This window comes from Mustela erminea, chromosome 2, assembly GCF_009829155.1.
Source record: "Mustela erminea isolate mMusErm1 chromosome 2, mMusErm1.Pri, whole genome shotgun sequence".
NCBI lineage: Eukaryota > Metazoa > Chordata > Mammalia > Carnivora > Mustelidae > Mustela > Mustela erminea.
The window spans coordinates 133344942-133359156 of NC_045615.1; the positions used below are offsets into that span (position 1 = coordinate 133344942).

General features: G+C 37.9%; 1 protein-coding gene across 1 annotated transcript in view; it reads left to right on the forward strand.

Moving 5' to 3' along the window:
• The window catches only part of GRXCR1 (glutaredoxin and cysteine rich domain containing 1), a 132430-nt gene extending 123108 nt beyond the window's left edge, over positions 1-9322 (forward strand). The window contains exon 5 of the mRNA XM_032334201.1: positions 8358-9322. Within this exon, the coding sequence (XP_032190092.1) occupies positions 8358-8537 (180 nt within the window). The 3' untranslated portion in view covers positions 8538-9322. The remainder of the gene's footprint in view (positions 1-8357) is intronic.
• Positions 9323-14215: the final 4893 nt, after the last annotated feature.

Here is a 14215-nt window from a genome sequence, read left to right on the forward strand (position 1 = left end):
CTGTTATGTACTGTACCAACTGTATTGTAAATTATTTTTACTAGGTGCTATGTTTTTAAGGATCATCTATCTTACTGTATGAACATTTAATCCATTTCTTCTAACTACTCCAGGGTGGAAATATTTTATATCTGCATTATCCAAAGTAGGAGCCACAGGCTATATATGGCTACCGAGCACTTTATAGCCACTATTGTAGTGAATAACACGGCTAGTATGACTGAGAAACTGAAATTTTAATTTTATTTAATGTTACTTATTTAAAATTAAACTTAAATAGCCACATGTGGCCAGTGGCTCCGTTTTGGACAGTGCCACTCCATGGTGACACCCACTATTTTTTGCATACCTACTCTTCCATTGATGGATACCTAGATGTCCTTCAACATCCTTCTCAGACAGTGAACATAGCCTTGAACATATTCCCTTAAGAACTTCTCTGGGAGTAGAAATAGCTTAAGTGTACACTTAATTTTCCAAGTAGCTGTGTCTCTGAAATGGTTCACTTTGGAGTTAGTCCCTCTTGTAGAGAAAGAAGTTTAGTGTGTTGCCACATTATTTTATTTGTTTCTGCATTCTTTATTGTTTTACATTGTTCTCTAATGTACTGTTCGCTAATTTTTGCTAGGGTAATAAGTGTAAATATATATTGCCTTACTGTTCTAATTTATATTTTCCTGATTACCACTGAGTTTAGGTATCTCATTTATTCTTGCTAGAGTTTGGATTTCTTGTGTGGATTGTGTATTCTTACATCTTACATCATAAAAGTCTTCTTTGTTTGCTTGTTTTGGTTGGTTTTCAGAAGCTCCTTCTGTATTCTAAATATTAATTTTTTTGTTCATTTTAGTCATTCCCAATATTTCCTTTTCCTTTTTCCAGTTTTTTTTATGATGTCCTTCATCCAATAGAAATCCTCTGATAGAATCAAATTATTCTTCCTCATAATGAAGTAAACTTTCATTTTAAGGTCACAAAGGTATTATCCTGTATCTCTTTCCATTAACTTTTTAATGTCTCACATCTAGGTCTTCATTCATATGAAATGTCTTTCATTTTCTTTTTCTTTTTCTTTCTTTCTTTCTTCCTTTTTTTTTGTGAATAAAATGATAGAAGTTTTTGAAGTGAAGATACTGAAAGAGTTCTCAGGAGTGAGAGGGGTCATGTCAGGGTTGCCCTTCATTTTCTTACTTATAATGAAATAGCTTCCCCAAATCACTTACTAAATAATCTACCATTTTTTTATTGCTTTTTTGCACCAGTTTTATACCATAGTAAATCCTCATGTACATTCGGGTCTTGGTTTAAGCTCTCTAGTCAGTTCCATTGTCGGTTCTCATTGTACCAATATCATACTGTTTTTATTTCTGTCATTTAATAGCATCTTATAGAGCATATAGGGTAAATCTCTCTCATTACTGTTTTTGAAGATTGATGATGGGCCTAGCTGCTCATGGACTTTTGTTTTTTGTGTCTATAATCCCTTAATTCAGATTGGTTAACACCCTCATGCTATATATATAACCTTTCTCTCTCAACTCAAAGAATTTTAGAAAGAAGCTTTTGTCCTCTTCACTAAGTCTGTCTCCATTCTACAGATAACATAAATAAGGTGCAAATGTTTAAGATGTTTACTGATGTTGAAAAGAATTGTATGGTACTGGCTTATGCTGTTGTAGTTGCTGTAAAGTGCTATAACTCTTTTGGGCTGCTTTTCCTGTATGGCAAAACTGGTAGGGAAATTGTGGCCATCCAAGAAATCCCTAAACTCTGCCAGTTAAAGAGGCTAGGGCTTAAGGCACACTAACCTAGGTAAAGATACCTTCAAGAGAGACAATTGGAAGAGCCAAGAAGAGTGGCTAGGGATGCAGGATTCTGGTCTAAACCAATCTCATTCTTCAAGTTGACTTTTGGCCGTGGTAGGAATTAAATATTCATGAGGTTGGAAACATTGGAGATTTAGCTATGTAGCAAGTAATATTCTTGATGTTTTACATGTATTAAGTCATCGAAACCTCACAACAGTTCTACATGTTGGGTTCTATTATTGTCCCCATTTTATTGACAAGGAAATGGAGGCACAGAAGATTAGATCCCTTGCTAAAGACCTTACACATAGTGTTTGAGTCATGATTCCAGTCACCTTGACTCCAAAACCCATGGTCTTCAGCATGAATCTATGCTTCCATGATTCTCAAATTAAGTGGCATATAGTTGTCTGCGAAATCTGATCATATGAGATAGGACCTAAGGCTCAAGTAGACAGAGCATTACATCCAGGGAGCAGGATAGATTTTAACATTAGGCTCTGAAACTAGGGGTGGGGCATCCTGAAAGATAGGTAAATTGGTCATAATTTTAGAGAGAGACCAGGCAAATTTTTCCAGGTTCTAGTTTGCTGTAACTTGGTACTACATGGTAGATGATGCCTGTCTTGGTCCTCATAATTCAGGTCCTAGTTTTCAATAGTTATTCCAAATGATGGTGAGCAAAGAGGCAGAGCAGTTGCAGTTAGACCATTAAAAATGCAGTCAACAAATAATTTAAAATTTCCTGGTTGAAGAATCTTAGCATACATTCAGCCCAAGTGAAAACGGCTCTGGGAAGCTGAGTGAGCCTGATTCATTGATGAAGATTGTCAGTGGACTTACACATGAGGAGCTGGTCAAAGCCAGCAGAAGCTGCTGGAATATAGCAATAGCTGGTATGGGTACTTGTGCTCAGTGGAGCTAGGTGCACCAGTGGGGCTTCTGTTCCTGAGATGAAATTTGCAGGGGATTCTCCCAGTTTGAGAGTATGAGCCCCATGGGGACACAGTATGAGCAGTATGTGGACACAAGATCCTTGTCTACTTTGTTCTGTTCTTTTCTTCTAGTGCCTAGAACAGGGATTGGCAAATAATAGACAATAAATATTTGTTGAGCGAAAAGATGAATAAATCCTCTTTCATCTAAGGTTTCTTTTTTGAGAAGGCAAAGCCGTTAACTGATGAAAAAGGGGAGAAAAATTATTATTTTATGTAGGATAATGCTTGGGTGAGAAGGATGAAATGAAAACACCATTTGAGTGAAATTTTTTATTTATGTATTTATATATTTCTTTATATGAATAAACAAGCTGAAGATTAGAAGCAAAGAAGTATTTCAGGCTCCCCTAAACAATAACCATGATGAATGGCTGATCCTGCTGGTGTCCACACAGAGAAAGCCGGGGGAGCCTTGAGATGTATTAGCAAACACCTGGTTATGGCAGATACTGAATTAAAGATTGCAGATGGTAGAGAAGCTCCAAGTACGCTTTTGCCTTGCTATTTTTTTTAAAGATATGAACAAACATTCTTGTCATTTCTAATGAGATTGCCAATATAGTGTCCATTGCCTGTTCTTTTTTCTTGTAAAATCTTGACTCTCCCCTGAGGGCTGGTGACTACTTATTGTTCATGAAGAACAGGGGTAAGATTTTCAGCTACAGATGGAGGATGCTATGGCTATTTTTACGGGGCATTGGAGCTGTCAGAAAGTGTTCTAACTCTCCCTGGAGAAGCATTGCTCTGGATGATTGCCCGTCCCTCTGGGGGTGCCCATGGCTTGGTCATAGACCACAGCAGCAGAACACCACCTACTCACCTGGAAAATCAGGCCATGTACTCTGCCTGCCTCTCTCTGATATCTGAACATCTTTTTAAGTATGTTTGTGGCAGTCCATCACCATGGGTTCAAGAAACAGACTCATATGTTTAACTTACACATTTAGGATCATGAGCTACAAATTTCCTCTGTGTCTGGATTTTGTTCAGTGGCTTCTTTCTCAAGTCTGCAAAGGAGGATGCTGGAAACACTGATTATCAGGAAAGATTGTGTCTATTATCAGCCTGATCAGACAGAGAGGTGTTTAGCAGCTACTTAGCAAGCATTTACTGAATTTTGTTGAATATAGTTTAAAACAAAATACACAGACAGAGGTAAATTGTCCAGAGAGGACTATATGCCAAGTGTGCACTCTTTGACGATTTCTTATGTGGATAAATTCACTTCATAGACAATCTGGTTGATGAGGCTAATGGTTACAGGAACTCAGATAAATTACTTCCTCTTTGTTGGAATACTTAAAAAAGTCTTTCCAGCTCTATTAGAATAGGAATGGGCAATCTGAGGTTAAAAATAATAAATACATTCATTTCCTAATTTCAAGGAAGACATTGAAAGCCTTTGATGTTTCTGTATTAGATAAGGGGAAAATCTCTTTATGTTTCTGAATTTGAGTTTGTGCTACAAAGGAAATTTATTTGACAACCATTGATGACCTCCACCCTTTTCTCCTTGTGTCCTTGGTCCTTTGTTGAAACTCTGGAGTTCTTCTGTGCTTCAATTCAGATGATTGCAGTATGGAGTAGACTTATTCAAAGACCTAAGGGTGGGGTTGAGAGCTACTCTGAAGTGAACAGGAAAGTGTCTGGCTCACTGCTTTATCCCCACTGCCTCGTACAGTGCCTGGCAAGTAGACACTTAGTATTTGTGGAATGAAGGAATACATGAATGTGTCTTACCTACTGAGTGTCTATTTTTTTAAAGTCTCTCACCAAGTATATGTGAACAGAAATAGGTAAAATGGGGGAATGACTTCTCCCCCCTTTCTTTTTGAATTCCACCCCAAAAGGACATGCCTTTACCCAAACCACTATTCAAAGGAGGGTCATTCTGTAGACTCAGTCCTCCTTGTGGTATTCTCACCCAGGTCTACATAGTTTCTCACTTTGCTGGGCTACAGGGCATGGAAGAGCTAACTGCTTCAAGTTCAATGTTGCTGCAGTAAACTTCTTCATTGAAAGTGGAAGTCTGCTTTGTTGCTAAGAATAATGACTATTGCTACTTTCGGTTCTCCCTTCTTCCTCCTTTCTAGATTCTACATTTGGGTTGTTTCCATTGTCCCTGTTTAGGGGACTTTTCCAGCTCTTTCAACATCTGTCCTGAGGGCAGAACCATCTCCTTAGCTGCATCTAATATATCGAATCCAAGCCAGTTCTTTTTCTTTGTTGAGACTCTTTTAAGTTGGAACCAAAGTCTAACATTCTAACATTATAACAAAAGTGCTCTCTGAAGGAGACAGCTAGAAATGACTGAATTATTTATTTTTATTGGAAGAACAAATGGAGTCGATTGTGCTGGGTGGCTTAACCGGAATGAGATTCCTGGAGGCTAATGGAGCCTTGCGAACTCCAGACCTGCTCCCCCACCCCACTTCTGTTTCGGTCACAGCACGTATCATTTTAATTCTTTTTGGTTTGAGGATCCCATGTAATACATTATTGGAGACAAGCATGGATGTAAATAAAGGTTAAAAACTACTCTTAAAGAGGAAAGACTGTGGGATTTGCTCTTTTTTGGTTGTTTTCATTTAAATTTCAGTTAGTTAGCATACCATATAATATTAGTTTCAGGCATACAATAGAGTGATTCAACACTTCCATACAACACCTGATGCTCATCACAAGTGCACTCCTTAATTCCTATCCTGTATTAATCCATCGTCCCCCTGCCTCCCCTCTGACAACTATGTTTGTTCTCTATAGTTATGAGTCTGTTTCTTGGTTTGCCTTTCTTTCTCTTTTTTTCCTCAATGATCATTTGTTTTGTTTCTTAAATTCCACATATGAGTCAAATCATATGGTTTTTGTCTTTCTCTGACTTACTTTGCTTAGCCTAATACTCTCTGGCTCCATCCACATCTTTGGGAATGGCAAGATTTCATTCTTTTGGATGGTTGAGTAATATTCCGATGCATATATCTTCCACATCTTCTTTATCCATTCAAGTATCAAGGGGCATTTGGGCTGTTTCCATAGTTTGGCAGTATTTGGAAGATACCTATACAAACATTTATTTGTACTCTATCTGAAATTCAAATTAACTGGGCATCTCATCTTTTCAGTTGCAAAATTTGATAACCCTATTCTGCTTGGAACCAGACCTAGTTGTAATCTAGCACGAATAGGTGAAGTCCCGGATTCAGGGGCCCTGCAGGACCTTTCTCTAGAACCTAGGCCAGCCCAACATTTGTTCTGACCAGTCAGGGCTCTTGCTGTACAAGTCATTATGTATTTTTAATATAAACTTCTAGCATAGCTCTAATGAATGTCAAGGGCCTATCTTCATCATATTCTTTCTAACTAAGAACACCATTATTTACTAATTCTCTTGTAATTTGCTTTTTTCTAACTTTTTATTTTATTTTATTTTTAAAATTTTTTATTTTTTAAATTTCTTTTCAGTGTATCAGAATTCATTGTTTATGCACCACACCCAGTACTCCATGCAACACATGCCCTCCTTAATACCCACCACCAGGCTCACCCAACCCCCCACCTCCCTCCCCTCCAAAACCCTCAGTTTGCTTCTCAGAGTCCATAGTCTCTCATGTTTCGTCTCCCACTCCAGTTTCCCTCAACTCCCTTCTCCTTGCCTCCCTTCATTTCCTATCACTAGGTTTGCTTTTACTCGAAGTTGTTGGATTTTTTTCTAAAGACTTTTTAATATTATGTACAATTATTGATTTACTATACCATGTTTTGGTCAATTCTTGCACAAAGGAGTAACAAAAACCTACCTAGAAAGTAATCAGATTGCTGTACACCCTTAATCTAACTTTTTGGGAGCAGTTTTGAGTCTATAATCTTGATAAAGTTCCTTGTTTGCTTCATTCAGCTTGCCAGCCACTACTTTCCATCAAAGTAATTCTGTGCCACTAAAAATGAGATATTGCATGGATTTTGCCATCTTGATCTAATAGCTAAGTCAAACTGTGACTGCAAGTGAACTTTGCCATATAGAGAAAATGTATATCTGAAAAAGAATCTGGGAACATACAGATTTTCAGGCAATCATGCCCTTCATGTTTGTTCTCCAAAGTGCATTCCTTAAGGTATTAATTGTGAGAGAATTACAGTTGTTTCCTGGGAAAAGGGTTATTGTAGCTGTATGAGCTGGGGAAACGGTGGATTAAACCTAGTTAATGGGTTCCTTTCATTTGGGGACTTAGTATGTGCAGTTGTGAATCTCCAGAGAATAGCCATATGTATGTGTATATAAAATATGTTTGTCTGAGTGTGTTTCTCTGTGTGTATATAGATCATATTTCCCAATCTTATTTTATTTTATCCTTTATTTCTTTATTTTTTAAAAAAGATTTTATTTATTTGACAGAGAGAGAGAGAGAGAGAGAGAGATCACAAGTAGGCAGAGAGGCAGGCAGAGAGAGAGGGGGAAGTAGGCCCTCTGCTGAGCAGAGAGCCCCACGGAGGACTCAATCCCAGGACCTGAGCTGAAGGCAGAGGCTTAATCCATCGAGCCACCCAGGCACCCCTTCCCAATCTTATTTTAGCAATTATTCCCTTCACAAAGCCAAGCTCTCAAACACTGCTGCAGACTCCTATTTTGCAAGTCAGAAGCTTGTTCTTAATTCGCTTTTCTCTCTGTATTCATTCTGTAATGACTCTTTCTTAATCTCCCCCCAGCTGATGGATACCACTAGTGGGCGCCAGCAAAGGATATGTGCTCAAAGAAGCAAATAGAAATGTGTGCGAATAATTTTCAAAATATTATCCTCAACACACTACATAGTTATTTTCATTCTAGCAGAAGGGTGTTTTATCTTTACTTGAGGTAGAGCGGTGGATAGCCATTGTGGGACGTTTCATGGACTTAGATAAATGTCTTAAGATTTCAATGCCTATTTCCTTAAATATAAAAAGAGGGTAAAGATGCCTGAATTACCTGCTTTGTCGTAGAAGGTGTCTGTATGTGTAAAGGATGAGCTTAGGGAAGACTTATGCAATAAGGCATTTGAAGGTGCTTTTAAGAAACCAAAGCATTATTCAAATGTGCAGCACAACAATAAATCTTCAGCTGACAGTGGCTCCTCCACTATTCAGCTTTTAGTTTTCTGATTTTCCAGACTCACTATTAGCGATACTCTTCTATAAACAAAACTAGAAGACTGTTCAGAGTTACTGAAGGGAAAGCTACAGTACTTTCCTCTAATGCAAATAACCATTTCCTGAATTGCTTGGTTTAAAGATGCATGTTTTCATAAGATAGACTTCCTGGGTTATGGACCCTTTCACCTAAAATGTACCAGCCTTCACGAACCGAGGTTGTGCTATTGATGGCCATCAATGGGATAATAAGTAGAACTTTAGCAAGCTTCCCCCCGGGTCTAATGTGCATAAATGGTCGGTGATTTCAAGTCCACAGCCATATCATGTCAATATTATTTTACGACCATCCATAATATAGAACTACAGGAAGGCTGACTGAGTCGTTCATGCTAACACGTCTTCTGTCCTCCCTGTTCCTCTACAGAGAGTACAGCATCCACATGAGTGCCCCTCCTGTGGAGGCTTTGGCTTTCTTCCGTGCTCCGTCTGCCACGGGAGCAAGATGTCAGTGTTTCGAAACTGCTTTACAGACTCTTTCAAAGCTCTGAAGTGTACTGTCTGCAACGAGAATGGTCTTCAGCGCTGTAAGAGCTGTGTCGGTTAGGTGGACCTCCCACCGGGGGAGCACCTTGATTTATTCACCAAAGTCAGTTGTATGGTTTATACTTTTTTTTTTTTAAAGGTCATGTTTATGGACTAATTAATAAACTTTGTTCATTGTAATTGCCTTTGTTTTGAATTTTTGCCGTGGCCATTTTCATCGATTTATTAAATAAAGGTTTGTTTCCCTATGATGTGCCATGCCCTGGGTTAGACTTTGGTTTCTGCTTGGAATTAATGGAGTACCCAGGAGTATCCCAGGATATCCAAACTCTGATTTGCTAAATGTGTTTGATTTTTCTGAAGAGAAGACAGAATATATCTAACAGTGCCTATGGCCATGTCACCCTTTTGTCTAAAATGAGTTAATCCAACTCCCGAGATGTATAACGCACTTCTGTGTGTCTCAGCTACAGAGAGGAAGATGGCTCTGGAGAATGGAAAAGAATATAATCATATTTATACTTAGTAGAATTTTTTAAAGCTGTAAAGCTGTCTTGGAGCTGATGACATTAATGATAGATCATTAACATTATTGGGTGGATTTCTTGGTGATGATTTAAAAGCTTCCAGAAGACTTATCTGGACTTAGTTTTTTAAATATTTGCTTTGTGCTACTATCACTGAAAGCTTTCCAAAAAGGTGCTATTGTACTTCCGAGCTGGACATAGTTTGAACACATAGGCAACATTAGCAAAGTGGACAAAAAGAAATTTTGTGTAATTATTGGTCGATGCCTACCTGTACATGTGTCTGTATCCTGATGGATTCCCTTATGAATAACTTTAATAAATCACTTGCTCAATATTTGTGAAAAGGTAATCAAAACATTTTATACTTTGACATTAAAGAAAACTATAATCTTTATCGAATACTTTCTTATTGGTGAGGCATGGTATAGGGTATGGTTTTTATTCTCATGCAGCTTATACTCTAAAAAGGAAGAAAGTATTAAATAAGTACAGGAAAGATGAGTCTTATACCATAACAAATGGTACAGTGTGCTATGGGAATTACAGCATGAGAACCAACCTAGATGTGTTAAAGATGGTAAGAAAAGACTTTGTTGAACAGCTGATGTTTCAACTCCTGCATGAAGGATAATTGGAAACAAGTTAGCTACAGAGCAAGGGTGACTGGGCTCCAGGTAAAGAAATAGCATATGTGGAGACCCAGAAGTTAGAAAAGTTGTGTGTTGGAGGAATCGTAAGAAATCCAGTATGGGGAGGGAAAATCAGTAATAGAGGAACAGTTTATAGCAGGCTAAGTCTTCTACTAATAACACATTTATTTTGAACAAAATAATGAAAAATAAACAACTGTCGAAGGCTTTGGAAAGCAGCTATTACCGGAAAGGAACTGGAAGGGATTCAATCACTGGGGGAAGAGAAACAAACAGAATGAACTTACATTTATCCAGCTTCTCCTCTGAGAACACTTACCAGTTTGCTCAGAATATAGCTCATAAAGAAACTGAAAACTTACTGGATTAAAGAAATAAATATTGACATTTGGGGTTGCAGGATGCCTGGAACTGAATGGAAAATTCTAAGAAACGAGAGAACCAAACAGAGGGGAACCAACAAATCTGCTTATTAACTCCACTTAAATCCCAGGCTGACTCCTAACCTACTCATGCAGAGTAAAATTCTGGGACCAGTTGCAATGCATGTGGGTTTTCCCCACACCACCAAGCAATTCTCTGTTACTAGCTGGGGGTCCTACAGTTCAACTCAATTCTGACACTGTCTACTGGGAGATGGTATCAGATCCAGAGGGGAAGGGCCAGTCCCACAAGATGGCCCTCCCATCACCACCATTTCAGATGTCTATCAAAAGCTTAGGTTGTCACCTGTGCTTCCAATCAACCAGCTAGACATATGAGGTTCCAAAGACCCCTCAATCTGAGATTGATTAGAGAACTCAGAGAAACATCTTACCTACTAGATTACCAGTTTATTATAAAAGGTTATCACTCAGGAACAGCCAGATGGAGGAAACACATATGGTGAAGTGTGGGGAAAGGAACTTCCAAGTGCTCTCTGAACATGTCACTCTCCCAGCATCCCCACATGTTCCACGACTCAGAAGTGGTCCTAAATTTTAAGGGTTTTAGCTCTGTGCCAGAAAAAGACAAAAAGATCAAATATATATTTATTATAAATCACACTATCACTCAGAGGAAAGAAGTAGCTGAGAGACCAGATAGTAGAGCAGAGATTTCAACAGCTGATTATGTTGCAAAGTCAGAATCTGGAGTTCAAGTGGTAAACAGTGAATATTTCCTTAAAATCCCAGAAGAGCCCCATATTTAGAGTTAAGGCCAAGGATTAAGGGCTATATTGTAAAGATAAGGGAAAAAACAAAACACCCTTTCCTTCAGAAGACCAAAAGCAAAATTTCCATGGTATCATTGTGTCTTTGGCTGCTTGCTAGAGCAAAACTCAACACTTGAACTAAAAATAAAAAGAAACTCACTGGGTATGATAATCTATAGCCAACATTATACCTAATGCTAAAAAGATTAAATCATTTCCTTTAAGATCAAGAAGAGTACATAAATGTCTACTTTTAACGGTTCTCTTCAATATTATGATGAAGGTCCTCTCCAATGAAACAGACAAGAAAAAAAATAAAAAGTCATAAAGACTGGGAAACAATAAAGCTCATTATTTGTAAACAACATGACTGGATTGTAGAAAATCCAAAAATATCTACAAATTACTGAACTTCAAGGTGAAGTTAATATTGTTGGATTTGAGGTCATTTTATAAAAATTAGAAATAAAATATACAAGAAACAAACAGAATGTAAAATTAAAGTAATACAATTTATAATGCTATCAGCCATATTTAAGGATGTGGAATACATTTTATGAAATATGTATAGGATTTCCCATTTAAAACTACAATGTAAACTTTGCCAAGAAATTATAGAACCGAAATACAGGAGGAAACATCTCACGTTTTGCACGGGAAGATGACATTTTAAAGATACCTATAGTTTCAATGCAATCTCAACTAAATTCCACCAGACTTTTTGCAGAATTTGACCCGTAATTTTAAATCTATACAAAAATGCAAACAATCTAGGGTATTCAAGAAAATGTTTAATAAGTAGAGTGAAATAAACAAATAGACTGGAGAAATAGACACACACAATAAGGTCAATCGATTTTCAAGAAAGAAAATTCTTGAATTTTCCAGTTCAAGACAATGAAGAATGGAAAGTCTTCTTGAGAAATAAGGCTGGAACTATTAGATTTCCATATGGAAAAAAAATGGCATTGAAAGCTACTACTACTACCATTGCCACCACTCTAGCTATTGGCCTCTAGTAGCTAGAGGCCATGGATGATGTTAAATATCCTATAAAACACAGGATAACCCCACCTCTCAGTAAGGATTCTCCATCCTGAAATGTCAATAGTGTCAAGACAGAGAAACTCTGATCTAAATGTTAATGCTAAGCCAGGAGAGTATCTTTATATTCGTAAGGTAGGCAAAGCTGTTTTGAATAAGTCACAAGACACCTGACTATAGAAAATGATAAAATCTCATTAAAAAGAAATGAAGAGGGGAGACAAAACTGGGAGAAAATATTTACAGTACAAATATCTGTCCAAAGACTTCTATTTAGGATACATAAGGAACTCTGAAAAATCATTATTAAAGAAAATCTAGGGGTGCCTGGGTGGCTCAGTAGGTTAAAACCTCTGCCTTCAGCTCAGGTCATGATCCCAGGGTCCTGGGATCGAGCCCTGCATCGGGGCTCAGCGGGGAGCCTGCTTCCTCCTCTCTCTCTCTGCCTGCTTCAGCCTACTTGTGATCTCTGTCTGTCGAATAAATAAATAAATAAATCTTAAAAAAAAAGACAATTTAATAAAGAAGTGGGAATTTCACAAAAGAAGACATTTGAATGGCTGAAAACAAGGGAATAAATTAGTCATTGGGGGAATGCAAATTAAAGCCACAATGCAAAGTTACTGTATCACATTTAGAATAGCTAACCTTTTAGGGGCGTCTGGGTGGCTCAGTCAGTTAAGCATCTCCTTTGACTCAGGTCATGATCCTAGGGTCCTGGGATGGAACCCTCCCTGCTAAGTGGGGAATCTGCTTCTCCCTCGCCCTCTACTCTTCCCCCCTGTTTGTGCTCACTCTCTCTCTCTATCTCAAATAAAGAAAGAAAAAGAAATCTTGAAAAAAAAAAAACCTATATAAAAGACTGAAGATCTAAAGTGTTGATGTAGATGTGGAACAACTGGATCTCTTACACATTGCTAATGAGAATGTTAATTGGTACAACCAGTTAGGAAAATTATTAGATGGTTTCTAATAAATGTAATTGCACACTCAATAATTTTACTCCTAGTTATTTATTCAAGAAAAATAAAAAGACCTATGTCCACATTGTGTACATGTTTCATGGAATCTATATTTGTAATAGGCAAAAAGCAAGATGCCCACTGACAGGAGAACTAATAAGATATGATATGATATGATATGATATGATATACTAAGATATAATAATATGATATATTAGTAAAGGGGCACACTACCCAATAATAAAAAAGGACCAAGCTATTGATTCTAGCAATAACAGGGATGAATCTCAAAAACATTATATGAATAAACTAAGACAGACTTGAAGAACATATACTATGTGATTCCACTTACATGAAGCTATAGATTAGGACAAAATTGATCTATAAAACAATTGTCTCAATGGAGGGAAGGGGCAAAAAGATGAAATTAAATATGACTGGACCAGAATAAGACAGTAGTACAAATTATCACTAGCTGAGATTAGATTTTTCTTCTGTCAAGAAAGGGGTGGAGAAAGGGGAACCCTCTTCCAGTGTTGGTGGGAATGCAAGTTGCTGCAACCATTTTGGAAAACAGTATGGAGATTCCTTAAGAAACTGAAAATAGAGCTACCCCATGACACTGCTATTGCACTACTGGGTATTTACCCAAAGATACAGATGTAGTGAAAAGAAGGGCCATCTGTACCCCACGTTCATAACAGCAATGGCCACAGTTGCCAAACCATGGAAAGAGCCAAGATGCCCTTCAATGGATGAATGGATAAAGAAGATGTGGTCCGTACATACAATGGAGTATTATGCCTCCATCAGAAAGGATGAATACCCAACTTTTGTATCAATGTGGACGAGACTGGAGGAGATTATGCTGAGTGAAATAGGTTAAGCAGAGAGTCAATTATCATATGGTTTCACTTACTTGTGGAGCATAAGGAATAGCACAGAGGACATTGGGAGATGGAGAGGAGAAGTGAGTTGGGGGAAATTGGAGGGGGAGATAAACCATGAAAGACTGTGGACTCAGAAACAAACTGAGGGTTTTGGAAGGAAGGGGTTTGGGGGTTGGGTGAGCCTGGTGGTAGGTATTATGGAGGGCACATGTTGCATGGAGCCCTGGGTGTGGTGCATAAACAATAAACTTTGGAACACACAAAAAAATTAAATTAAATTAAATTGAGGGAAAAAAAGAATAAATGAAACAAGATGGGATTGGGAGGGAGACAAACCATAAGTGACTTTTAATCTCACAAAACAAACTGAGGGTTGCTGGGGGGAGGGGGTTTGGGAGAAGGGGATGGGATTATGGACATTGGGGAGGGTATGTGCTTTGGTGAGTGCTGTGAAGTGTGTAAACCTGG